This window comes from Apodemus sylvaticus, chromosome 15 (genome assembly GCF_947179515.1).
Source record: "Apodemus sylvaticus chromosome 15, mApoSyl1.1, whole genome shotgun sequence".
In the NCBI taxonomy this organism is placed as follows: Eukaryota; Metazoa; Chordata; class Mammalia; order Rodentia; family Muridae; genus Apodemus; species Apodemus sylvaticus.
Genome location: NC_067486.1, coordinates 1716776 through 1743947, shown reverse-complemented (window position 1 = coordinate 1743947; position 27172 = coordinate 1716776). Strand labels below are relative to the sequence as shown.

Here is a 27172-nt window from a genome sequence, read left to right as displayed (position 1 = left end):
CTGTTCCCTCAGTCCAGCTTTCCTTCTCTGACCACCTAGCATGTCCACACCCACCTGAGGCCAGCCCCGGTTTCCTGGGGGCTTCCAAGGGCCTCCCTCCACTCTCCACTTTCCTTCAAAGCCTCCCTGGCATCTGAATTGCCTCATGAATATGTGTTATGCAGATTTGAACTTTGTCAATTTAAAATAGCAAAGGCCAAAAATATCACGAGAAAGTTTTTCTTTGTGCTCAAACTTAGAAATGATGCAAATCTCTCAAATAGGCACAATGCCTCAGGACAGCAGACCTTCAGACTCTTTTGTAAAGATCCCTAGGTAGTATTTTCTGGAATAGGGGCATCTCTGAGAGAGGGTCACATGGGGATTGGAAGGAGTGGGGATCATGGTCCGTGCTCAGTCTAACAGTCTGCAATCCACGTTCAGTTCCCCCGGAGCCTGGCAGGAGTGGGGGTCACAGTGCACACTTGGTCTTCTGGCAGGAGAGGGGACCTCTCTCCAGGCTCCTTCCTCCTGGTGCTGCTGAGGAGTCTGCGGGCAGGAGGTGTTCCGCTCTGCAGGAAAATGAGATCCACAGACAAAGGGATCTCTATCTAGTTGCAAAGGGAGGAAGGGATAGTTTATCCTGAGACAAAATGTGTGTGACGCCGGCCATGGAAACCAGATTCAGTTTTCCCTGAATGACGGGTTCTTTGGTGGACTTTTAATCACAGAACAAAGAACAGTCATGAATCAGAGGAGTTGTTGGGGACGTCCGGTAGGGGTTTTACTGCGACACTGAAAAGTCCGTGTTAGTGGTTTCAGTCCCTATCTGACCACATTCTTAGGTCTTAGTTTGGTGGAAGCAATTGTCGGCTACGTTAATAATGCAAAGGTTTTACATGATAAGCCAAAAGGGTGTTACAGACACAGAGATGGATGAGAAATGACTACGAAGGCCACTAAAGGTAGCCCAAGATAAGCCGCACTCGGTCTACAACATTCCAACTCCCCACGACCAGGAATCTTTACTCTGCCAATCAATCTGCAGTCTTCATGCTTTCTCTAGGAATTCAGCTTACTCTCTTCCGGGCTTTCAAGCCCAGCTCACTTATCTTTAAGGCTGTCCTGTTTGCTTGGAGGAGAGGGAACCGGTTTCACCAGGCCTTGGGCTCTGCTAGAGGCAGGTGGATGGCCAGGCCAAGGTATTTTGGCACAGTCTTCGGGACTGACTGAGCCTGTCAGACTCCGGCTGGTGGCGAAGGGCGATTGAACCAGGATATGGGCAGCCCTGACCCCTAAGGACTGGAAAAAGGCCCCGCGGAGGAAGAGTGGAGGCTCCGCCTCTGTTTCTTAGTCTGGGCCTGGACTTCCTGTGTTTGGACTGACTTATGGTTAAGAAGGAACGTCACTGCAGCAAGGGGCGCTTACACCTGTCTGCACCTCCTGGTTTATAGCCTAGGCACTGCCTGGATAGGGCCACTTGGCAAGGAACTTCCTGTTACCGGGTGGGGAGTGTCCAGTCAGAGTGTTCCCGTGTTTCTATAGAGAGCAGTCAGAAGCCAGGAAGCCCCGTGTGAACAAGATACAGAGATTTACCTGCCTGAGGTAAGGGGGGCAACGCCAGTCAGTGTGAGGCTCTCCTGTAAGGGGTGTTCGTCTGGTGGGTTTCTACTCCGGGCTCTCTGGGCGCTTGGTAGACCATTGGTGGGGCTCTCCACAAAAATACACAGAGTGTTTGCCTTTCAGCTTCCACTGGGTTGAAAATTAAACAGGAAGGGTGCTCTCAGGGTTCAAAAATCCCAGTAATTTGTCTTGCACAGAGCTGTTCTGGGGATATGCTTGGGTTCTGCTGGAATTCAGGGGAGGGTCTCAGGATCCAGAAGCTGGAAAAGCAGTCTCCTCATTCTTTAGACAAACTTGTAAATTCCCTCTCTCCTGATGAGAAGCTTCTTGGGGAGCAGGATGCTCTGTTGCCACTGAGGATTCTGAGAGGGCAGATTACTTCGGAAGGCCAGTCTGTGTGAGGAGTCAGGATCCTAGTGAGGGAAAAGACCCCAGTGAAGAGGGACACCTCGGCGAGGAAGCAGTGCTGAACGCAGGTGCACAGAGTTTCGGATTCCAAAGTGTAGCAGAAATGCTGGGAGGGGAGGAGGCCCTTGCTCAGTGGTACTTCAGCCAAGCCTCCTGTCCCCAAGAAGCCTTTGGTCCCTGCTCTGCCTGAAACAGCACATTCCGACTCTTTGGAAGTCTCAGTATAAAATATTCTGAGCAGCTCAGAAACAAGGAGTGAGTTATGAGACAGCAGATTCATGGTCTCTCTGTCAAGCTACGGAGGAGACATGTCAGATTTTCTGAGTGGGTTCTTTTCCCCCCTTGTCAGGCCAGTGAGGAGTGGGTAGGAGGTTAGCAAAACTTAATAAGACTTATACTTTTGGAAAGATGACAGTTTTTCAACTAAAAGTAGGTTATCCAAAGCTTTCCGAAGCAAAATGAATGAGAAGTAGAGTCTCAGGTTTGGGTCAGCCCCCTCCTCCCAGAGGTATTATTATCTAAGGATTTCTGACCTAGGTCTCGACTTGTGTGACTTTTGCTACGCTGTAACTATCCCTTTTTGACGTTGCTAATGGCTGCACACACTCTCAGATGCTGTGTCCTTGTGTATCATTTTCTGTGGCAGTGGTCTCACTGTTGGCCCCTGGATTCGGCTTTCGGCCTGGGACAACTGTGGGGCAGCTGGGATAGCTAGCTGGTTTATGGGACAGACAGAGTGATGTGAAGGTGTCAGGCAGAAAGCTCCCAAGGGGAGTTCTCCCTGGGTTAAGGAATGTGCCCTTATGCTATAGCTGTTCCTGCTCATCTATCAGTGCTTGAAACATTTCCTCATGACCTTTGCCCTCATGACCTTTGCACCCCCCCCCCCCCAATGTAGTTTCGATAATGGTGAGTGGCTGTCAGTAAAGCAGGTGTCATTCAGGCTGGGAATAGTAGCATACACCTGTAATCTCAGCACTTGGGAGATGGGGGCAGGAGGGACAGGAGCTGCAGGCAAGCCTCTACTCTATAGTGTCTTTGAGTCCAGCCTGGGCTATGCAAGATCCTATCTTAAAACAAAACTGAAACAAAATAACCAAAACAAAACCCACAACAAATGGAGTGTGGCTTTCAGAACCGGGCAGCTCAATTTCCCCTCCTTTCCTGCTGACCTGGGCATTCCAGGTGGCTGATGGAGCAATTTCCTTGCAAACCTGTGTTAATTGAGCTTGAAAATTAGCAAATGATTTATTTGCCACTTTGCGAGACGGGATCTGGGCTCAGGGTTCAGTCTCAGAAGGCTGTGACTTCAGCAGCATCCTGGCTGCCAGGACCATGGAGGAGGCCCACTCTCCAGTTCTGTTGAGTGTTTCAGGCCCACAATGGGACAGTACTGTAAAGTAGGGATGTGGGTAGTTAGTGTTCAGTGCTCATGCTGAGGTTTGGAAGGCATCAGAGAGACAAAGGGCAAAGCCCCACCCTCTTCCCTTTTCCTGAGCTGGGATACCTGGGAATGAGTTAGGTATAAGGGTGAGTCCCAGGCTTGAGCACTGCTAGGCTCAAGGTCAGGTCATGTCCTTCAGGGATTCTCTGAAGTGAGCTGTATCAGAGTTCCCAGAGGTCTGTGTAAACAGTGTCAAGCACAGCTTTCCACCCAGGTCTTCTGTGATGGGCCCCAAAATGCATACTCTGAGAGAGCACTGCAGGATGCAATGCCCCAGAAGTATCTAGAGTGTGTGAGCTGCAGGGTAGCTGCCCTTGGCTCTGAATATCACTTGCTCCCTTTTTCTTTCAGGTAAGGAAGATCATGCTGAGATGGAGGGCAGCTGGAGAGATGTCCTGGCTGTGCTGGTCATCCTGGCTGAGCTGACAGGTAGGATTGTAGGTGGGTAGGCTGTTTACAATCTTAAAAAGCAAGGCAGGAGGAAGGATGAACAGATGACGCATCAGGACAGGCTATAGGTGGTCCTCCTCAGGCACTCCCTCCAGGTGGTCCTCCTCAGGCACTCCCTCCAGGTGGTCCTCCTCAAGTACTCCCTCCAGGTGGTCCTCCTCAGGCACTCCCTCCAGGTGGTCCTCCTCAGGCACTCCCTCCAGGTGGTCTTCCTCAGGCACTCCCTCCAGGTGGTCCTCCTCAGGCACTCCCTCCAGGTGTTCCTCCTCAGGCACTCCCTCCAGGTGTTCCTCCTCAGGCACTCCCTCCAGGTGGTCCTCCTCAGGCACTCCCTCCAGGTGGTCCTCCTCAGGCACTCCCTCCAGGTGGTCCTCCTCAGGCACTCCCTCCAGGTGATCCTCCTCAGGCACTCCCTCCAGGTGGTCCTCTTCAGGCACTCCCTCCAGGTGATCCTCCTCAGGCACTCCCTCCAGGTGATCCTCCTCAGGCACTCCCTCCAGGTGGTCCTCTTCAGGCACTCCCTCCAGGTGATCCTCCTCAGGCACTCCCTCCAGGTGGTCCTCCTCAGGCACTCCCTCCAGGTGGTCTTCCTCAAGTACTCCCTCCAGGTGGTCTTCCTCAAGTACTCCCTCCAGGTGGTCCTCCTCAGGCACTCCCTTCAGGTGGTCCTCCTCAGGCACTCCATCCAGGTGGTCCTCCTCAGGCATTCCCTCCAGGTGGTCCTCCTCAGGCACTCCCTCCAGGTGATCCTCCTCAGGCACTCCCTCCAGGTGGTTCTCCTCAGCACTCCCTCCAGGTGGTCCTCCTCAGGCACTCCCTCCAGGTGGTCCTCCTCAGGCACTCCCTCCAGGTGATCCTCCTCAGGCACTCCCTCCAGGTGGTCCTCCTCAGGCACTCCCTCCAGGTGATCCTCCTCAGGCACTCCCTCCAGGTGATCCTCCTCAGGCACTCCCTCCAGGTGGTCCTCTTCAGGCACTCCCTCCAGGTGATCCTCCTCAGGCACTCCCTCCAGGTGGTCCTCCTCAGGCACTCCCTCCAGGTGGTCCTCCTCAGGCACTCCCTCCAGGTGGTCCTCCTCAGGCACTCCCTCCAGGTGGTCCTCCTCAGGCACTCCCTCCAGGTGGTCCTCCTCAGGCACTCCCTCCAGGTGGTCCTCCTCAGGCACTCCCTCCAGGTGATCCTCCTCAGGCACTCCCTCCAGGTGGTCCTCCTCAGGCACTCCCTCCAGGTGGTCCTCCTCAGGCACTCCCTCCAGGTGGTCCTCCTCAGGTACTTCCCTGCATCTCAGTTTCACCACCGCCTCCTCTGGAGCTCCCATTCCTGCCATTGTAACTCTGCCCTTGGGACCTTCTACCTCTGACCTCTACATGGTCCCCTTAAGGGCTTTCTCTAGGCTTACCCCATTAGATTCTCTAGGCTTACCCCATTAGATTCTCTAGGCTTACCCCATTAGGTCCCTGAGGTTGTCGTGTGAATTGTTTCAGTTACTGAGACATCTTTCCCATTTGCTTCTCACCTCTTCAATCACTGTTTCTCTCAAGGAAAAGCTGGCTCAGGTGTCTCCTCTGTCTGGAAGCCTTCTTGACTCTTGTGATATCTAGGGTGGGATCCCCAAGCCTTCCAAGAATATGGAAATTCTCTGAGCCTCACCACAGCTTGTCACCAGGAGTCTTTGGGGCATCAGCTGGGGTAGACTCCAGCGGATCCAAGTAGGATGGGCTGAGCTGACTGTGGAGGTCTCAAAATCCCTAGAGTCCGTGTGCTCCGCTTGGGATTAGTTAGGTCTTGACTGCTTGCCTACTGCATCTGGCTTCTTATTTCTCTGTGTCTCCTGTGATGGCAACATGAAGATATGCTATAATAGAAGGTCAGAACTGATGCACAGACATTTGCAGGGTACCCTGGACAACTTGTCACAAACTGAATCATCCTTGTGGTCGACCTGGAGATAAGATTCCCAGTGAAAAGTTCCAGCTGTCTCCCTCCTCCCCAGATGCCCATGGTTCTACAAGCAGCATGGGCGGTCATGATTGTTTGGGCTGCAGGAATTTGTGGGCTCCATTCTGGATCGGTGGACACGGAGCTTTAAAAGCCTGCTTGGGACCGTGTTCACTGAAGTGAACCTGAGTGAAGTTCAGTGGGAGTCAGCGGCGTCAGGTGGGCAGGCTGGTGAGAGTCCACCTCTGGGTGTGAAGCCTAGGTGCTCCTGGCTGAGGACTTCAGAGGCAAAGGTGTGAGGAGCCCTCTAACAGCACACAGTGAGGAGCAGCCTGGAGGGGTTCACAGCAGAATGGAGAGGAAAACCAGATCTGGGGCAGAACAGTCTAGAGACTGAGCCAGAGGCTAACAGGCCACCTTAACCCATGTTTTAGGTACACGTGGAGGTTACAAAAGTCTTTTAAAGACTGGAGAGAATTGAATCAACCGTGGGATTAGCTTTTTTAAAAAAGTTGTGTGTGTGTGTGTGTGTGTGTGTATGTGTATGTGTGTATTCTCTGAGCCTTAGCATAGCTTTGTTACCAGGAGACCTTCAGGGCATCAGCTGGGGTGGACTCCACCCTCCATCCCCACACCCCATCCAAGTAGGATGGTCTGAGCTGATTCTGGAGGTCTCAAAATCCTTAGAGTCTGTGTGCTCAGCTTCAGATGTCAAATAAGAAATATGTATTTCTTATTGTGTGTGTGTGTGTGTGTGTATATATATATATATATATATATATATGTATATACTAGAATATAAAATATATATAATGTATAAAATATGTACAATATGTTTCTGAATATATGTCAGAAATATATAATCATATATATCCATTTATATTTACTTATTTATGGATGTTGGGCCTTAAGTATTGGCTTGGGCCAACATAGATCTGGTTTGAGGTTTAAGATGACTGCAGCAGGAGGGCCAATATTATGGGCTGGTTTTAGAGTCCCCAGGGAGAATTTGCAATGGATGCTGGACCCCTTACGTGTTTCATCTAGGAAAGTCTTATGGCTAGTTGAGTCTGGTAGACTTAGCTCTGTAGCCTGAGGAAGTGTCCAGATACCCTCAGGGCTCTTCCAAGACTCTTCCTCCCCTTCTCTCACCCTTCTTTTCCCTTCTTCTCTCATCCCCTCCTTTCTCCTCCCTACTTTGCCCATAGTATCATGGCTTACACAGATCTTGATTACCTCATTTATTTTCTCAGTAAATATTCACTGAACCTGTTATGTGCCACATAGTTGAGACATAGGTCCTAGAGCTTAGAGTCTAGTAGGGCAAACAGGCATCGAGAACAAAAGCAACAATAACAAAAATCACCGCTGTGACAGTTGCTTGGAAGAAGCTTCATAGTGGAAAGACTGTGGTAGGACAGTTCAGAATAAACAGGATGGTCTGGAAAGGTGTGGTCCAGGGCAGACGACTAGCCAGGACTCCAGGGGCAAGCGAGACTGGATTCCAAGCCCTGAAAGACTTGATAAATTTGGTACCTTAAGAAGGTTCGTTGAATGCCTCAAGGGTGGAGTTAGAACAAACAGGAGATGGAGAGAGAGTTGCTGTGGGGCAGTTTGGTGTTAGAGTATAGTCCTGTGAAGACTCTCTGCTCTATATGAAGTGATGGGACTCTTAGGTCAGGAGTTTGGAGGTGGGGAGGGACACAGTCAGGTGCCTATTAAGATGCTCTCCTTGGGTGCATGTGCAGAAAAGATTATTGGGTGCAGCTGGTGTGACACTGGCTTTTTCTGTATCATCCCAGGAGCTCAGCAGCCAGTTCAGACCTGCTTGGGAGTTTCTCTCAGGACCTCCTCCTCCTTCCGCTTTTCTTCAGTGGGTTCCAGTGGTTGACTCATACTCTCCTCTGAGGGCCTATCATCAAGGCAGTCCTCTCTGCCCTCTGCTCTCCATCCTCTATTTCTTCCTGGTCTTTAGCCACATGTCTAGCCTGCTCTCCCATTCACTAGGACGGCTGAGTAAGAGGAAGAGTGTGGGGTCTGCAGATGTAGCAGTGATGTCAGGATGGAGTGTGAAGCCACACTGCACTAGGAAAATGGAGAGGTGATTGGTGTAGGACCGTGAACTTTCTTATGTCAAGGAGATTGTTTCTCCTGTGTGTGTGTGTGTGTGTGTGTGTGTGCATGCGCACACATGCATGTGGATGTCAGGGGTCATACTGGGATCATTCTTTAGGTTATTTTTTAGGATGTTAGCCACCTTATTTTGGAGAGAGGATATCTCACTTTTCCTTGGAACTTGCTGCTTTGGCTAGGCTGCCTTGCCAGTGAGCCTCTATGCTGGAATTACAAATGTGTACCATGAAGCCCAGCTTTTCTATGTGAGTTCTGGGGGGGCGGTCAAACTCAAATCCTCATGCTTGCATAACAAGCACTTTTCTGACCGAGCCACATTCTCAGCTCAATAATGATTTCGGAGTATCAGCAAGAGGTGCCAAGGATGGCTGACCCCTAGTTCCACAAGAGTGGTTTAAATGACATTAATGTTAGAATGGGGAGTTACAGACACTCTGCAGAGCATTTGAGAAGCCCAGGTCCTGCTCAAGTTTAGAGGGGACAGACAGTTACAGATACTCCGAAGATCATGTGAGAAGCTCGGCTCTGTCAGGTGAAGGTGTGGATGCCGCAAACCTTCTAGGAAAAGAAACTCCTCAAGGAATCTTGCAGGCAGCACACACCCGAGGTTTCTTGAGGGACACCTGCAGACGGCGTTCAGGTAGGGCAGACCCCGATTTTTCTGTTCTGTTGTAAAGCTTTGCAATCCAGGAAAAGAGAGAGGAGAGGTGAGGGAGGTGAGAGCTGAGGTATGTGGCCGAGTGCAGGTCTTATCTGCAAGTGTTTTCTAATGTTTGGTTTGTGTGGGGTGAGGCCACTCAGGGCCTCAACACTGATGAATCACAGAGGAGGAGGAAGTGCTATGGCCACATGTCCCTTGTCACAGGTGCAGCTGAGGGCAATTGGTGGATCCAGAGGGGGCTGTGCTCACAGGAACTGTGCTTAAGGCTGTTGTCACCTGCTTCATTGGAGGTCAGGTGGTAACATGCTTTCCCAGCATGCACAGGGCCCCAGGTATGTTCCCCAACACTGAATATTCAGACATGGTGGCTCCTGCTTGTAATTCTGGCACTCAGGAACTGCAGGCAAGAGGGTCAGAAGTTCAAGGTCATCCTTGGCTGTGTTGAAAATGGAAGGCCAGCTGGGGAGACATGAAATCCCATCTCAAAACAAACCAAAACCAAAATTAAAAATGACAGCAGTGGGGACTAGAGAGATGGCTTAGTGGTTAAGAGCACTGACTATTCTTCCAGAGGTCCTGAGTTCAATTCCCAGCAACCACATGGTGGCTTACAACCATCTGTAATGGGGTCTGATGCTCTCTTCTGTTGTGTCTGAAGACAGGGATGGTATACTCATATACATAAATAAATAAATAAATAATTCTAAAAAAAAAAAAACAGCAGCAAAACCAGGTAGCAACAAACTCAAAAGAATTTCCCCCATGGCCTAGGCTCCTCCTGGTTTTATTCATACCTGTCCACCTTACGTATAAGGCTGGGTCAGCATGGCCTGTGAGTGTCCTGTGGCTCCTCAGTCCCTGGGGGGGGGGTATGCATGGGTGACATCTTTGCAGATTGTCTTTGGAGTGAGATAAGGTGCACACACGCACACTACCTTCCAACCTTGCAGGCTCTGTGGCTCTTACCTACCCCATTCTGTGAGCCTTACAGGCTCTATGTGGTGGTTACTAATTCCATACTTGGGACAGTGTGTATAGAAGCTAGCATTTTCTCTTTCCTGTGGCGTGTAAGTTAGTCTGTTTTCCTCAGTGTGGCTCCAGGTTTGTGACTAGAGTTGACCCAGTGTCTGTAGTTTACTTGGTGTCTGACCTGATTGAGTTTTGTGTACTTGGCACTACCCAGAGTCATCTTGGAAGTGGGAACCTCAACTGAGAAAATGCCTCCCCCCCCACTGATTGGCCCATAGGCAAGTCTGTAGGGCATTGTCTTGATTAATGATTAACATGGGAAGACCCAGTTTACTGTGGTCAGAGCAGCCTCTAGGCAGGTGGTCCTACTTGGTATAAGAAAGCAGGTTGAGCAAGCCATGGGGAGTGAGCCAGTCAATAGTGTCTTTCCATGGCCTCTGCATCAGTTCTTGCCTCCAGGCTCCTGCCCTGGCTTCCCTTAACCCTGGAATGTGAAATAAACCCTTCCATCTCCAAGTTGTTTTTTGGTCAGTGTTTCGTCAGGGCATTGGAAAGTAAAGACAGAGTCATTTCTAGTTGTTGTTTTGTTTTGTTTTTCCTTTCTTTCTTGAGACCTTTTGTTTGTTTTATAGCTGAATATCAAGATGGGTGTGGATCAGTGAGACTTGGCCTGGTGGCTACAGAGAAGATCCACACTGCAGTGGGTGTTAGGAACCCATTTTCTTTCTTCTTTCTGTCATTCCCTGGGTGGTATGCACTCAACCACTGAATTAGTTGAGGAGCCTTCTCCTAGCTCTACTTCTTTTTGTCTTCCCAGGACCGCTCTCACTTCTGGTCCTAGTGTGTGTGTGTAACTCTTCTCTCCATCATGGAGAAGGAAACTCTGCCCCGCAATGCATTCTGGGTGATCATGAGGTACTGATGTTTGGCTGCAGGTCACTGTCTGGCTCTTGCCTGGAGATGTTCAGGGCTCAGCTAAGTTCCGTTTAGGATCTGCCTCACATTTGGAGAAGGGGAAAGCTGGTGTTATTAGGAGTTCCTCAGTATACACAGAGGGCTAGTGTGTTGACCCATAGGAATCATATAACACCAAAAGGTAATGGAAGTATCCTGACTGGTGGGTTAGTCAGTCAGGCCATGAGTCACAGTGCAGTTGAAGCGAGCCTCTGAGCCTTGTAGGACTGTTACATTCTGAGGGTCTTCTATGATCTGATGACTGGATTCAGAAGAAACCAGGGCATATGCTCTTTCAGTGGGACTTCTAAGTGACAAGAGTTGGGGAAGAGTCTGTATTCAGGGTGGCAAGTCTGAATTTGTGTTTCAATTCTACTGATGTGGCTGTAAGTCTCATGTGTCCTGTGGACAACATTGGTTGCCTTTGGAGTCTGTGACGGAGACTCTAGTCTTCCCCTCCTCTGCCTTTGTCTTATAGAGACATCTGGGATTGGACTTGAGGTCCATTCTACATCCAGGACGGCTTCATATTAGGATCCTTGACAGAGTTTATCTGCAATAACTCTACTTTTAAATGCCACATCCTGTGGCTTTGGTGACCGTGAGCCTCTTAGAGAATGGTGTTCAAGTGGGTGCTGCACATCTAGAGGAAAGTGGGAGGAGGCTTGCCTTGGCCATGTGTCTACCAGAAGTCCTGGTCCCTGGCCTTAGGAACAATAAAGCTGAGAGGCTGAGCCTTCCAGATGGTCACTTAGAGCATGATAACTGGCAAACAGAGAGTTAAAAGACATCGTTGATTTGTGTCAGCTAATTCATTTACTGCCCCGAAACATTGATTGCATCCTAGCTTCTGGATCCAGTTATCAGATCATAGAAGGCCCTCAGAATGTAACAGTCCTACAGGGCTCAGAGGCTCGCTTCAACTGCACTGTGACTCACGGCTGGAAGCTTATCATGTGGACTCTCAATGAAGTGGTAGTGCTGAGTCTCACCTCCCAGGAACCCATCATCACCAACGACCGCTTCATCTCTGAGAGTTACAACCGGACTGACAGCTTCATCTCTGAGATGATCATCCTTGATGTGCAGCCCAGTGACTCGGGAGTCGTGCGATGCAGCCTGCAGAACAGCAATGTGTTTGGATCTGCCTTCCTCTCAGTGCAAGGTGAGTCAGCTGGAGGGTTGCCAGGGCCTTCTGAGGCTCACAGCTGTGCGGTGATACTTGGGGACCACCTTTAGGTTTTGTGGTGCTTGCTGTAATTCCAAACTGACCACTGCTTTGTGCATATTTGTTACTGTGTTGCCAACTGGGTTTCTTCTCTAGAGAGAAAAATCTCTGCCCCACAGTGCATTCTGGGTGGTTGGCTGCAGGTCACTGGATGGCTCTTGCCCAGGAATATTCTCCATCTCTTCTTTCTCACAGTGTAGATTCCATTATTCTGAGTATTCTGAGCTAATGCTGGCTTTATGTCTCTCTCCCTCCCTCCCTTCCTTCTCTTCTCCCTCTTTCTTCTATTCCCCTCCTTCCCTCTCTCCCTCCCTCTATTCTGTCCCACTCCCTTCCTCCCTTCCTCCCTCCCTTCCTTTCTTCTGTCTTCCCTCCCTCTCTCCTTTCCTGTTAGGCTTTTTTGTTTAACCCATTCCTTCCCTCCCCTCTCCCCTTTGAGATGGGCTTATCAGTTCCCCATCTAATCTGTTCTGGTGTCTAATTGCTCTTCTGGAATCATCTCCTGGAGTTTTCCATGTTCTTGTACGCCCCTTCCCCAACTCTAATTTGAACAGTTGGCGGTCATGGCCCCTTCTCTAGGGTTTTGCACAACCTGCTTATACTTTGTAGCTATCTTCTCTCCTCGAGTTTCTCTGATCTATTTTTGTCCCAGTGACCATAGCACAGTCAAAGGTGTGTGTTCTCCAAGTACATCATGTATTTGAGAGAGAAGGGTAGACCACTAGGCTATTCTACCATAACTTATTTTCATTTGTGAAAATAATTTGATCTTTAGAAGATCATCACACAATGATAAAGGTAAATGGATGCACTTTATGAGGCTTTAGATAGTTGTACCCAAATCAATACCCCGTGACACTTTTTTTTTTTTTTTTGGTGTTTCAAGACAGGGTTTCTCTGTATAGCCCTGGCTGTCCTGGAACTCACTTTATAGACCAGGCTGACCTTGAACTCAGAAATCTGCCTGCCTCTGCCTCCCAAGTGCTGGGATTAAAGGCATGCGCCACCACTGCCCGGCCCCCTTGATGCTTTTTGAAAGTGAACTGATGTTATTGACAGAGGCTGTGACTAGTAGATCCTAACCCAGGTCCTTGGGATCTCTATCCAGAGACTTTGTTCCCAGTTCTCTAGAGTTCTCGTTTCTATGGCAGCAAGTCTCATGAGAACATGATGTGTCTTTAAGATTATTTCATATATCTACTTATTTCCTCGCTTCAGTGAAATCCCAGATTCTGTCAAATCAAATGTAATAATATTTGGTATAAAAGCATGTCTATGTATTTGTATATGTATTTAAAATAATATTTTTTTATTTTACTTTGGAAATTGAATTAAGTTGGTGGTTCTTTACTTTGGGGTATCTTTTTTGTGTGTGTGGTATAATTAATTTGTAATTAATTATCATTTTTTTAAGTTGTGATTTTTATGGGGTTATTTAGAAATCTTAGCCTAGTTTGCATGCCCAGGTTCTCTGATATAATTCAGTTATAATGGAAAGAACACAGGGCAGAATTAAAGACACGAGTTCAGAGTTCAGGCTTTCCTTTATCAGCTGTCAACCAGTGACTCCCTGCATTGGCCCCTCCCTCCCCTCTGTCACGTGGGGATGAGGCTTCTCTCACCTCCACACTTTTGCTGTGGGGATCAGGCAATGAAACCACCGAGGACTCCAAGGCATTGTCCAGTTTAGCTTGTTTTACATTCAGCTGGACATTCAGAGCAGTCTCGTGGTTAGAAATACAGCTTGGGAACCCGGTTGCCTGCATTCCCATTCTGTCTTTGTTGCTTAGAATTGCATGGACTTGACCAAGTAAGTGGCTCTGGGCTCAGGATCTCTACTCCCAGGGCTGTTGTAGCACAGGGTGGGGGTGGGGTTGGTAGAAAGCCTGTCCTGGCTCAGAGAAATTACCTTATAAACAGTTTTTAAATTCATGGAAAAGGCATATTATTTGAGGTACTTATGACCCAGAGATGGCTGGAAGAGGACTGGCTCAGTTGTGAAGTGCTTGCTATGCAAGCCTGAGAGCCTGGGTTTGATTCCCCCAGGACCCACATGGGAAATCTGGGTGTGGTAGTGCATGCTGTAGTCCCTGCTGGCGGAGACAGGTGGGTCCTTGGGGCTAGCTGGATAGACAGACTCATCAGATTGATGAACTTCAAGCTCAGTGGGAGATTCTGTCTGAAAAATAAAATGGAGAATGATTAAGGAAGATACCTAATGTTGGCCTCTGGTTACACATGCAGCCCCCCCCCCCCCATGAGCATGTGAGCACACACACACACACACACACACACATACATACATATGTATGTGTGTGAGCACACACACATATGTATACACATTTATACACACACAAAAATATACACACACTTACAAACACACACATATATATGTAATCTTACAAACACACATGCATGCACACACACAAAAATATACACACACTTACAAACACATACATATATACATAGTCTTACAAATACACATGCATGCACACACACATACATATGAGTGTGTGAGCACACACACATATGTATACACATTTATACACACACAAAAATATACACACACTTACAAACATATACACATAGTCTTACAAACACACATGCACGTGCACACACACACACAGACACACACACACACACACACACACACACACACACACACACACACACGAGTGTGTGCGCATGCACATGTATCTGGAGGCCTCCATTATCCTCTATTTTAAACCTCCTCTTCATCAAAAGAACAGTTGGCAAAATAATGATCAAGTAAAACATAAGCCCTTCAGATTCAAGCCAACCCCTTCTCCTCTCATTGACCCATTTACAGGAGTGTTTAAAGTTTGCACAGACACCTTTCCTCTTCTAAGTAGCATCCAGGAAGTGTAACATTTGAGAGTGGAGGGGCATGGAAGGTACACCGACTCTGGCCCTCCCCCACTCCAGGGCGTGCCTTCTGATAATGACCTAAGACAATGCTAACATGCTAGGGACTCTTTTCCATTTCCAGCCTCCTGAGTATGCAGGAGCGCAGTGTGCTGCACATTGGCGAGGTCTTCTCATTTAGAGGCTAGTGTTATCCACAAGACTGAGCATAATGATCACACACACACACACACACACACACACTCACACACTCAGGCAAAAATCCACCCAACTGCCATGGTCTAGAAGGAGAGAGAAAACTCTCACAGTGGTTTAAAGTTTCAGGTAACCTCCTGAGCTCACCTCCAAGGGAAAATTCCTGGTTTTGCTTTTGGCACGGCGTCAAAGAATACCCATGGTTACTTAAAAAGGCCATTGAACACTCTACAGTTTCAGCTGCGCTTCTGTGGGAAGTCAGATTTGTTTTCTTCCTGCTCTCCACAAACAAAGCAACCCTGTAACATATGAATGAACCTACTGACTTGAGAATCTAGCGGAACATAAGAGAGATTTGCATAGATAAACATTGCCACTTGATTTATTTAATTTTATTAGTTTTAAAAAATACAGCTTAGCGGCAATGCATTCATTTACATCAATGTATAATGAGTTATGAGGGTTAGTTTTAAGTAAATATCTCGGAATAATTTAGGTAGTTACTGCTGACACAAAGGAAGCTCTTTTGGAGTCTCCAGTGACTTTCAAAAAGGAATTGAAACCAAAGTGTTTGAAGATCATGTATCCTAGTCAAACTATCCCCTTAAGAGATGGGGAGTGCAGAGGTGGAGGGCTCCAAGACCCCCAGATTTCAGTGGTTTGCTCTAAATGATGCTACAGAGTCATGAATGAGAGCAGGGTTTCCGAGTCTTAGTCCAGTGTTCTTTCCATTATACCAAACGGCCGGGGGATGTGCCTTGTAGCATGTTCGAGTTTGAACATTTGAATGAATATGTATGTATGTCACTGAGGCTGTGTCTTTGCTGGGGCCAACCTTCAGGCTGGTCATGTCAGCACACGTAAACATCATTTTCAGATGAATTCTTTGCAGTGTGCCTGCTGCCAGGGGCAGGTGGGTTCTTTAAGAAAATACTGATCTAAGTCAACAATTCCAAAACTTAATTGGGTTAATTCAGTGTATAATGAATTTGATTTTGATGTGATTTAAACATCACATTTTGATGTGATAGAAACATTTTAAAGGAATATCCAAGGCAGTTAATGTTTAAAGTTTCCTGCTGGGTCAGGTGGCATGTGTCTGTCTTCCCTGACTTTAGGAGGTGGAGGCAAGAGAATCTGTAGGTCAAAGCCAACTCTCAGGGATGTATGAGGCTAGCCTGGGCTACATGAGACTTTGTCTTAAAATGCCAAACAAACAAACAACAACAACAACAAAAAAAAACAGCTTATGACCCAAAATTGTAAAATGAAGGCGATTGTCCCAAATTAAGGGGAGAGATTTGCTTTTTGTGAGTCTCTGGGAAAAGAATATAGATTTCCTTCTTTGCCTCAGTTTCCAGGACTGCCTAAGAGAATCCTGTAGCTAAGGCCAGTGGTCCTCGGCTTTTATTTCTCCATTATTATTGGGAGCCACCTTACCTTCTTGTAAGAGCCCAGCAGGTACATAAAGATATGGCCGATAAAGCCTGAACCTTGGTTTCCTGGGAGAGACACAGCCTTCCTCAGGCCTGGGAAGAAAGTCTTATGAAATGTAATTTGAAGCTAAAATTGGGAAAAATCAGACAGCTTTCATTCTTTAGCTTATTTCTCTCTTCTCTTTAGTCATGGGGACCCTGAACATTCCTAGCAACAACCTTATAGTCACTGAGGGTGAACCCTGTAGTGTGACTTGCTCTGCCCTGGGCTGGACCCCACTCCCGGATATCTCCTGGGAGGTTGAGGTTCCTGTAAGCCATTCAAGTTACTATTCCTTTCCGGATCCGGGCAACTTTACAAGCATCTTCAGTGTCCTAGATCTCACACCGCTGGGCAGCGGGACCTTGACTTGTGTGGCAGAGCTGAAGGACTTGCAGGACAGCAAGTCCTTAACTGTCAACCTGACTGTGGTTCAGTCTTTATCTGGTAAGTGAGCCTCGCCATCCTGAAAGCTATGGAGTGACCATTCTGAGTTCATAGGAGGGGCAAATCCTGGTCAATGTACATTATCAACCTGGAAAATCACCTTTACGTTGGGTGGAGGCAGTGACGAGGCACATCTGGAGCTGTGGGCTCTGTGTTTCTATGATCTCACATGCTCTTACAATTGCTTCTTGAGAGTTCTTTTTCCCTAATTGCAAATGAACCATTGAGAAGCCATGTCCACTACTTAGATAAGAAGGTAGCAGGTTCAGAGATAAATACTTGACTTAATATTTTTCAAAAATAAAGCTGAATGTATTGGTACATGCTTATAATTCTAGCACCTGGGAGCTGAGGCAGTAGGATAGCTGAGATTTGAGGCCAATCTGGGCTATGTAGTGAGTTCCAGGGAAGCCTGGGCTACAAAGTGAGATCCTGTCTCAAAAAACCAAAACCACCTCACATTATCTAACTTGGATAGGTAGCAAGATTTTAAAGTTTTTGTCTTTCAAGGGAATCTACTGTGACATAGCAGAAACTCTAACCTTGTGCATTAAAGGGTTCTGTGGCACTTGCAAGCTCTGAGTTGACATGGTTAGAGGTCTCAGGGTACAGGGGTCATATGATAAAACATGAAGATTGTGTGTGTGTGTGTGTGTGTGTAGAAAGAGACAATGTTGGGATGAGCCCAGGGCCTCATATGTACCAGATAAAGAATCTGTCACTATCTATAACCCCAGTTACTCCATCCTTGGAGACTCACAATAAACCCCTCATCTGACAGAAGAGGAAGGGAAATCTGGATGGAGCACAGGAGTCTCTCCATCTCCTTTTCTTGTTTTGATATTCCTTGGCTTGTAGTAATAGCCCCTGACTCAAACCTTTATTCTGACATGGCTTTCCTGTGCTTGTGTCTGTCCAAATCTCCATATGTCTGTCTTTCTGTCTGTCTGTCTGTCTGTCTGTCTGTCTTGTGTAAATTCAATTTTATTCTATTATAATCCATACTTCTTCTTGAGACTCAGCTTGGTCCAGTGTTTCCTGCCCCCTCAAGTGCCCTTCTGACACTTCACTATCAGCTTTTGGGCTCTTGCTCAATCAGATACTCCAGATTTACTTGCATCACCCCTGCCAAACCCAGCTCTCCTATAAGCGATCTAGAGACAATGTAGTCTGGTCCAGGCTTTGACAGAAAGATTGGAATTCTGTTGCCAAAATTCTGTTGGCTCCAAGTAGCCCAGAACTGACTGTGGAAAACCTAACTTTTTCACCAAGAACATAGGGTAGCCCAGAGCTCTGCCTGGATGGCCCCTTCTGCACATGAATCTTACAGATTAGCTCTCTGCCTTCTTTTTCTTCTGAAGGGGAAAGCAGAAGGCAAGGCTACTTCACCCCTATCAGTGAATTCTTCCTTAGCTTGGATGACACGTTAATCACAGCAGCTGCAGGCCAGGGGGCTGGGAAGGAAGACCCTGCAGGTAGGCAGCAAGGAACCTTGCTTTATTGGACTCACTTGCCAAAGGGTACTTTGTTTTTAAATTATTCATCAAGATCAGAGCAGCTGGTATCTGTCTCCATGCCTGTTGTGTTTTTATTTTAGTTGTAGACCTCATTTAGCTGTGGAGCTAGAGGAGCTGGGTCATGTTCACAGAGAGTAAACAGGTGAACCACCCTCAAGAGTTGCCAAACTTCCTCAGGGCGGGGAACCTCAGTTCTGCACCCACAAGGCTGGGGAATTATTTTGATTCCTTGGTGAACTTAGGAAGTGTAATGGACTCAGGCTACTTAGTGTGTGCTGCCCTAGAGATCAAAACTCCTCCGAAGAAAGGTGCATGGGAGGCCACCGCTTGTTTTCACAGCTGGTTTCTCAGTTATAGAAAGCCCAGTTTTCTCAGTTACTGTCTTAGTTAGGGTTTTACTGCTGTGCACAGATACCAAGACAAAGGCAACTCTTATAAGGACAGTATTTAACTGGGGCTGGCTTACAGGCTTAGAGGTTCAGTCCATTATCATCAAGGTGGGAACATGGCAGCATCCAGGCAGGCATGGTACAGGAGGAGCTGAGAGTTCTACATCTTCAGAAGGCTGCTAGCAGAATACTGGCTTCCAGGCAGCTAGGATGAGGGTCTTAAAGCCCATGCTCATAGTGACACATGTACTCCAACAGGGCTACAACTTTTAGTAGTGCCATTCCCTGGGCTGAGCATATACAAACCATCATAGTTACTGAAATCACACACCTGTGGGTGGCAGACTGCAGAACATTAGAAAACACAGCCCTTTTGTTGTGTATATGGAAGAGATGTGAATGAATGCCTACTCCTGCAAGGTAGAGCATGGGTGACACACCAAAAAACTTACTTTACTCGAGCAAACTTGGGTGAACCAAGGTGTTTTCTGGGGTTAGTTACAGGAGCACAGGTGTACAGGAGCAGGAGATGCACATGGCTCAAGAGTGCAGCTTGATGAAGCAAGGCCGCCATGTCCTTGCATCTCCCTGCACAAGCTGCAGGCAGTTCCACCAAAGAGCCTGCCCACAGTTCTTGCAGCTTCTTGGCCTTTGTGAAGGACCTCTGTGAAGAGCTTTACAGCTTTCCCCGCCTTCCTGAGTATATGATCTCCTCGCTGCCTTTAAGAGGGACTATTCCACTCGGAGGAAACAGCTACTCAACACCCTGTCATACCCAACAGAGAAATCTTCATGTTCTCAGCATGGCCCCTGTCTCCTTCTGAGGGTCCCCTTGTGTTGGTTCCCCTCCTGTGTAGCTTGTGAAGTGGTGGTCAAGAGGCTGCATTTCTAGGGCACATGAGCATCTTGTAGGGTGTGATCACAGTTCATTTACATAAGATGTGACAAGGTCAGGGACAGAGAAGGTGGTGAGTCTGATCCTGTGTCCACTCTGAGGTCGCAGTGAGCAGGGTAGCTTTCTTCTGAGCAGGGGTGATAGGAGAGAATCCTTTCTGTGTCCTTTGTTGTTTCTGGTGACCGCTGGCAATCGTAGATGCTCCCTGGGTTGAGGAGCAGCCCTCTCGCTCAGACCTTCATTTCCACATGGCCTCCCTGATGACAGGAGCCTGGGCATATCACTGACTTCCCAGGCTCAGTTTTTCTGCATGTGAAATGGGCAGGCAATGAATTGAGCCATTCCTTGGAGGATCTTGAACACCTCTGCTGTGGACTAGCCCTTTCCATAAGCTCTTCATTTGATTAGTTTTCATGCAATGTGGTATTTCTGACTTGAAGTTTCCAAATAACAAAGTTTAAAAAAAGAGCAGTTAACTAAAAATTTAATGTACTTTAGCTGGTCAGGTTCCACAGTCTCAGCAGACCTTAGATGGGATAGTGCATCTGCTCTCTAGCTCTGTTACTTAACCTCTCTGTCATCTGTGAAGCTGAAATAGCTTCAGTACCCGCCTCCAGAGCTGTTGATCTTGGGAGAAGTATATTGAAATGTCTAAGACAATCCCTCAGTGTGATCCGTGCCCCAGAGCATGCAGAGCAGAAGGGTGAGCTTATGTTAGAGGCTCAAACACCCATGTCCTCTCTGGTTGTTATAGACATAGGCTTTGTACACGGGGGTGGGGTGGAGGGTGGGATGGGGGATGGGTATTTTATGGCAGTGTAGCCAATTTTGAGGAATTCTGTGCAACACCTTTAGAGCTCTGCTAACTCCTTTTCAGAACATTTGGGAAAAGGATTCTTTCTTTCAGAGATGGTGAAAGGACAGTCCCTAAGCACCCAGTAAAGCCAGTCACGTGGAACAAAGGAGCACTGGTGGGAAGAGCTTAGAGATGGGAAAAGAACAGTCCCCAAATACTCAGTAAAGTCAGTCACGTGGCATCATGGAGCATGCGTGGTGGGAAGAGCTTAGGGGACAAAGGCTTGAGCTTGAAACCTGGAACTAACCTCCCCTGTTCGCTGTCACGGTGGGTTGCTCCGGTGGAGTGTGCCTGCCTTAACCAGGGCCCAGTCACTTGCCCTCTGCCCTGCACACAGCAGGATCACGCCTTTCCAGATGCCCTCCCTGAAAATATTTTTATATCAGGTGAGCCCTGGGTGGTGCCTCCCTGGAGGGATTGTTCCACAAAGAGAGGACCTGCGGCAGAGCATGACACATGCTGGGAACCCTGGCTTTCTTGTGCCGAGCCAGGGCAAGGGCTCATTCCCCTATCTGTCTCATCTATGAGCAGACTGGATCATGAGCCATTCCAAGAACCTGTTTTTCTATCTATTATCGGTTTTTTTTTTTGACTTACCAATATGACTATTATTTGTTTTTCAATCAGATGTGAATGCACTTGTTCTAAAAATAACTTTCTTCTAGCTGGGTAGTGGTTGAGTATGCCTTTAATCCCAGCACTTGGGAGGCAGAGGCAGGTGGATTTCTGAGTTCGAGGCCAGCGATATATATAATATATGTATGCCTGCCTATCTATCTAGTGATACATACACACACACACACACACACACACACACATATAGATAAATGAAAAAAATTATTAAAATAAGACACCTGTAAAGTTCCAGTAGTAGCCTAAGCTGAAGACCGCAAACATGATTGACTGCATTAAAGGCAATTTGAGCTGAAGTGTCACCTAAGCATGAGGACCTGAGGAAGGACTTCCAGGGGAGAATGGTCACCACAAAGAGGAAGTAAACAGGAACCATGGCGGTGGGTATGCATGCTGGTTCAGTGTGGGGCTGTTGAGGGAGGCTAGGTTTAGTGGATGAATTAAGGAGCAGTACAGTGAGTAACTTGTCACCCATGAAGCCTCCATTCCCTTCCAGACTCAGTCATCAGCCTCAAGAGGTGGTCTTTCCTTCCCGAATACACGCACACTCAAGGAGAACACAGGCTCTCTCTACTCAGCTGGTGGGAAGTTGTTGGATCCAGCCTGGTTTGACAGAGGTTGGAATGTTATGTAGGGGAAGGAAAGACCATGGGCAGGGAATGTGTGAGAACTCAATAAACATGTCCTACATGGGGAGAATTCAAGACCATCACGCATATCAGGAGCCAGGCCTTGTGTCTAACACCAGCTAGCTCCCTTATCATGAAAAGTTGTGACATTTGCAACCTTGTGTTGAGAGAGAGAGAGAGAGAGAGAGAGAGAGAGAGAGAGAGAGAGAGAGAGAGAAAACAGAAAGACAGAGACAGACAGAGAGACAGACAGAGACAGAGAGACAGACAGAAAGACAGAGACAGAGAGATAGAGAGAGACAGAAGAGAAGAGAGAGAGAGGGAGAGAGACAGAGAGAGAGAGAGAAGGAGAGAGAGAGAATCTAACGATGTAGGGCGTCCGTGGTGATTGTGAGAACATGGGTCCTACCTCAGAAACTTTCACACACATTTCTTGAGTCTGAGTAACCCAGTAGATCAAGACTTGTGACTTGCAAGTGAGCCAGAGGCCAAAGACAACCCAGAAAGTAAACAGGGGCCACCAGAGTGACTAGTTCCTCGTGTGGGAAGCCCAAAACTCTGGCAGTTGAGAGACTTTGACACAGAGGTCTGCTTTTCAATTGAACTGTGGGAGTCAAGAACATAGCTCTGGCCTTCATAATCTTGTAGCTGTGTTCCTGGGAAGGGAAGCGTGGACATATACCATAAAGGGGCAAAGTGGCCTGAATAATATCACCGGACTGTGGCTCACCAGTCACGTGCATTTGGAACATCTGGGGTGCCTTTGCAGACAGCTTGGCTCTGCCTCACTGGAGCAGGCTTTGGATCTGATTGCTCTGCAGGCATCACTAGTGATGCTCAGGATTGTGCATCTGACTGTGAGGATTGCCTTGTGACAGCTCCCCAGCTTGGGATTGGGGTGGTATGATATGAAAAAAGCACAATCCTGTCCCCTCTATCATCACCATTTCTTATATTTCTTTTGAGATTATAATTCTGTCATTTTCTCTACCCAAATCCACCCATATATTCCCTCTTGCTCTCTTTCAAAATCATGGCCTCTTTTTCTTTAGTTGCCATGACATACATACATACATACACACATATATATGTATATATATATATGTATATATGTATTCCTAAATATATAACTACAACCTTCTCAGTTTGAATAATCTTACTCATGTGTTCTTGTATGTTACTTATATGCTCACAGGGCTGACTATCTGGTTTTGGATATTCAATCTGAGTGCTCTTCCCTGAAGAAGACTATTCCTCCTGCTCTCAGCATTCCTTAGTTACATGCAAACTGTAGTTCTTCACGTTGGGCAGGGCACATTCTCTCTCATCTTATTTCAGGAAGATGTTGGGAGAGGTGGCAACAGATGTTATTAGAAAACTAGTTTGGGCTTCCTGCATCCTTCAGTTCTTCTCTAGATAGCTAAGTATTGGGAGAAAGAAGAGACCTAAGCCTGTTTCTGTATAATTGACTGCCTAGTGCAGGAGGCAAATAAGAACTCATCTGTTTTAGTCATCCATCCATCCATCCATCCATCCATTCATCTATCCACCCATCCATCCTCCATCCATCTGTCATCCATCCATCCATCCATCCATCCATCTATCCATCCTCCATCCATCTATCCATCATCTACCATTCATCATTCATCCATCATCCATACATCATTTATACATCCATCCATCATCTATCCATTTATCCATCCAACATTCCATCACCCATCATCCATCTATCAATTCATCCATTTGACTATCTATCCATCCATCATCCATCCATCATCCATCCATCATCCATGTATCTATCATCCATCCATCTATCCATCTACCCACCCATCATCTATCTATCCACATCCATCCATCCATTATCCATTTATCTATCATCCATCCATCTATCATCCACACATCATTTATGCATCCATCCATCCATTATCCATCTATGCACCCATCATCTATCCATCTATCCATCCATCATGACTCATACATTCCAGGTATATGTGGTATAAGAAATATAATACACAACTCTTGACCTTAAAGGAGTTAGGATACGTTTAGATGGTAGAAGATACATAAGAAGAAACAGAATAAATGACAGTAAATGTAAGCTGTTAAAAAGTAAAGAAACCATCAAAATTGTCTAGCATTTTCTAATTCTCTAGGAAAAAATTAAAGAAATATAAACAATTCATGAAGAGAAAAACCAAGTTTCTTTTAAAAATATGATTCTTTAAAGCATAGAATTCCCTGGTTTGTTTTTAGACAAGCCAATACACCCTTAAAAAAAGATATGTGTGTGTGTGTGTGTGTGTGTGTGTGTGTGTGTGTGTGTTCACATGAGTACAGTGTTTACAGGGGCCAGAAGGGGGCCTCAGATACCTCTGGAGCTAGAGTTACAGACATTTGTGAACTGCCGACATGGGTCAGAACTCAGATCCTTTGTGAGAGCAGCAAGCATTGTTAGTTGCTGAGCTGCCTCTCTAGGCTTGCCTGTGGTTCTTCACGTGGTTGACTTCTTGCTTGCCTGTGGTTCTTCACGTGGTTGACTTCTTGCTTGCCTGTGGTTCTTCACGTGGTTGACTTCTTGCTTGCCTGTGGCTCTTCACGTGGTTGACTTCTTGCTTGCCTGTGGCTCTTCACATGGTTGACTTCTTGCTTGCTTATGGTTCTTCACGTGGTTGACTTCTTGCTTGCCTGTGGTTCTTCACGTGGTTGACTTCTTGCTTGCCTATGGTTCTTCACGTGGTTGACTTCTTGCTTGCCTATGGCTCTTCACGTGGTTGACTTCTTGCTTGCCTATGGCTCTTCACGTGGTTGACTTCTTGCTTGCCTGTGGCTCTTCACGTGGTTGACTTCTTGCTTGCCTATGGTTCTTCACGTGGTTGACTTCTTGCTTGCCTGTGGCTCTTCACATGGTTGACTTCTTGCTTGCCTGTGGCTCTTCACGTGGTTGACTTCTTGCTTGCCTGTGGCTCTTCACGTGGTTGACTTCTTGCTTGCCTATGGCTCTTCACGTGGTTGACTTCTTGCTTGCCTATGGCTCTTCACGTGGTTGACTTCTTGCTTGCCTGTGGCTCTTCACGTGGTTGACTTCTTGCTTGCCTATGGTTCTTCACGTGGTTGACTTCTTGCTTGCCTGTGGCTCTTCACATGGTTGACTTCTTGCTTGCCTGTGGCTCTTCATGTGGTTGGTTGGCTTCTTGCTTGCCTGTGGCTCCTTATGTAGCTGAGTTCTTGCTTGCCTGTGGCTCTTTATGCAGGTGAGCTTTTGCTTCACTGACTCAACACTGAGGTGTGGTGATCCTCTCTAAACATTCTGCTTATATTTTGACCACTGAATATTGGCATAGGACAGCAAGCCATAGCTGCTAGATCAGTCTTCAAGAAAAGTTCTATTGGGGGAGAGCATCCAAGAGAGATTTTCACCATTAGCCTCTCCTGCCTTTGGTCTCAAAGCAAACCTCATGTTCCTTCAGAAAAAACCTGGTATTTTAAAGTTTCTAGTGACAGCCAGCCTCTACTCCATTTTCACAGAGCTACCAGTAAGGTAGTCTGACAGACCTTGTTGAATACAATGCAGAGTTCCATGGATCAATGTGGTTGTCTGTGGTTTGGCTTCTACATGGTTCCTGCTTGGGTACGGAGGAGTGAAATGCTGTTTAAGACTCCCTTGGGAATCATTCACATAGTTCCCACAATCCAGCGGATGTGCCACCCAGCAGGACTTTCAAGGATGGTAGAAATGCTCCATCTGGGTTGATTTGGGCATTGAAATATAGGTAGTTCAACTAAGGAACTGTATATTTAATTACACACAATTTTAGTGGAAATTTGGGTTTACATGACTACCCAAAGCCAGCATGTCAATCCTAAGACATGGATGGCTTCAACCCTCCCAAAACTCCAAAAGACAAAACAAAACAAAACAAAACAAAGCAATAAAACAAGTTCACTTTTCTTCCTTTTTATTTCTGTCCCTATTTTTCTCATTCCCTGTTTGATCTGTGTCACCTCACCTTTGTTTTTCAACTCCAGGCCTACTGGTTAAGAGGGCAAAGTAGAGACTAATGACATTGGCTGCAGAAGAGCTGAGAAAATCTCACATGACTGTAGGAGAAATGCATTAGTGGTGGGCTCTGATGAAGCCTTGGGAAAGCTGTGTACCCAGGGTCTTGTGCCCTCCCTAGGGTGCCCCAATTACCTCTGGGCTATGGAGTCACAAAACATGGGAACATGGATGCCAGGATATACCATTCTCTAGTTCACAGTTTGGGTTGACCAAAGGCTATCTCAGCATGCTATTCAGAACTCTAACCCTTGGGAGTTACCTTGCTGGCCCTCCCATACTCAGCTCCTAAGAATGTGAGAAGTGTCAGCCAGCTGATAACTGTATCCTGGTTACAAAGCAATCACATGTACCAACAAATACTGGGATAGGAGACGCTGCTGAGGACTGAGTCATTGAACACACGGGAGAGGCTGGCAGAGAATGCCCTGTTGCACCAGGCTGGAGTCATCACCGAAGATGTTAAACAGTTGGGACCCACTAGGATCTGAGTGTACAAGGTACAGACGTCACTAACTCTTCCTTCCTCTTGCTCTTGTAGAAGGCAAGGAAGGCCCAGCGCTGCCCACCTGGGCCATCATCCTGCTGGCAGTGGCCTTTTCCTTGCTCTTGATCCTGATCATTGCTCTGATTATAATATTCTGTTGCTGTTGGGACTGCAGGAGAGAAAAGGAAGGTATTCCTCTTTCATATCTGTTTCTGTGGGGTTTTGAATCTATGATACAAGCTGTTAAAGTGAGTGAGTTTATCAACTTCTTCGAAAGATGAGCTCCACCATAGTGAGATGTCACAGTGCCCTGGCGGATGGCCCTCATCACATCACACAGGCAAAGGCCGAGAGCCGGCAAGGGAAACTCACACACTGTTGGCTGAAATGTGAATAGGTGTGGCCACCATGGAGAATAGTATAGAGGTTCTTCAGAGTCTAAAATGCAATTACTTATGATCCAGCTCTCCCACTGCTGGGTGGACATCCATAGGAAATGAAGCAAGTGTGTCCGAGACATATATGCCTTTCCATGTTCATGATAGCTAAGGTATGGAATGTATAAAAGCAGTGCTTCATGCACACACACGCGCGCATACACACACACACACACACACATATATATACACACACACGTGTATATATACAGATATGAATGCACATATATACATATACATACATATATGCCCATATTTATGCACATGCACATATACACACACAGTAATACACATGCATATATACACATAAAATATATACATACATGTTTACATATATACATGCATATATAAACACATATATACATGAATACATATGTGCACATACACAAACATTCATGTACACAAACATGTATATGCATATACACATACATATACACTGTCTTAGTGTTTTACTGCTGTGAACAAACACCATGACTAAGGA

The 27172-nt window shown here is 46.9% G+C and overlaps 1 protein-coding gene across 1 annotated transcript in view; it reads left to right on the top strand.

Annotated features, from left to right (window-relative positions):
* Window positions 1–1428: 1428 nt before the first annotated feature.
* Igsf5 (immunoglobulin superfamily member 5) overlaps window positions 1429–27172 on the top strand; it is a 47816-nt gene continuing 22072 nt past the window's right edge. Inside the window, exons 1-5 of the mRNA XM_052158426.1 lie at window positions 1429–1584; window positions 3806–3883; window positions 11407–11724; window positions 16492–16791; window positions 26309–26443. Coding sequence (XP_052014386.1) covers window positions 3826–3883; window positions 11407–11724; window positions 16492–16791; window positions 26309–26443 — 811 coding nt within the window. The 5' untranslated portion in view covers window positions 1429–1584; window positions 3806–3825. The remainder of the gene's footprint in view (window positions 1585–3805; window positions 3884–11406; window positions 11725–16491; window positions 16792–26308; window positions 26444–27172) is intronic.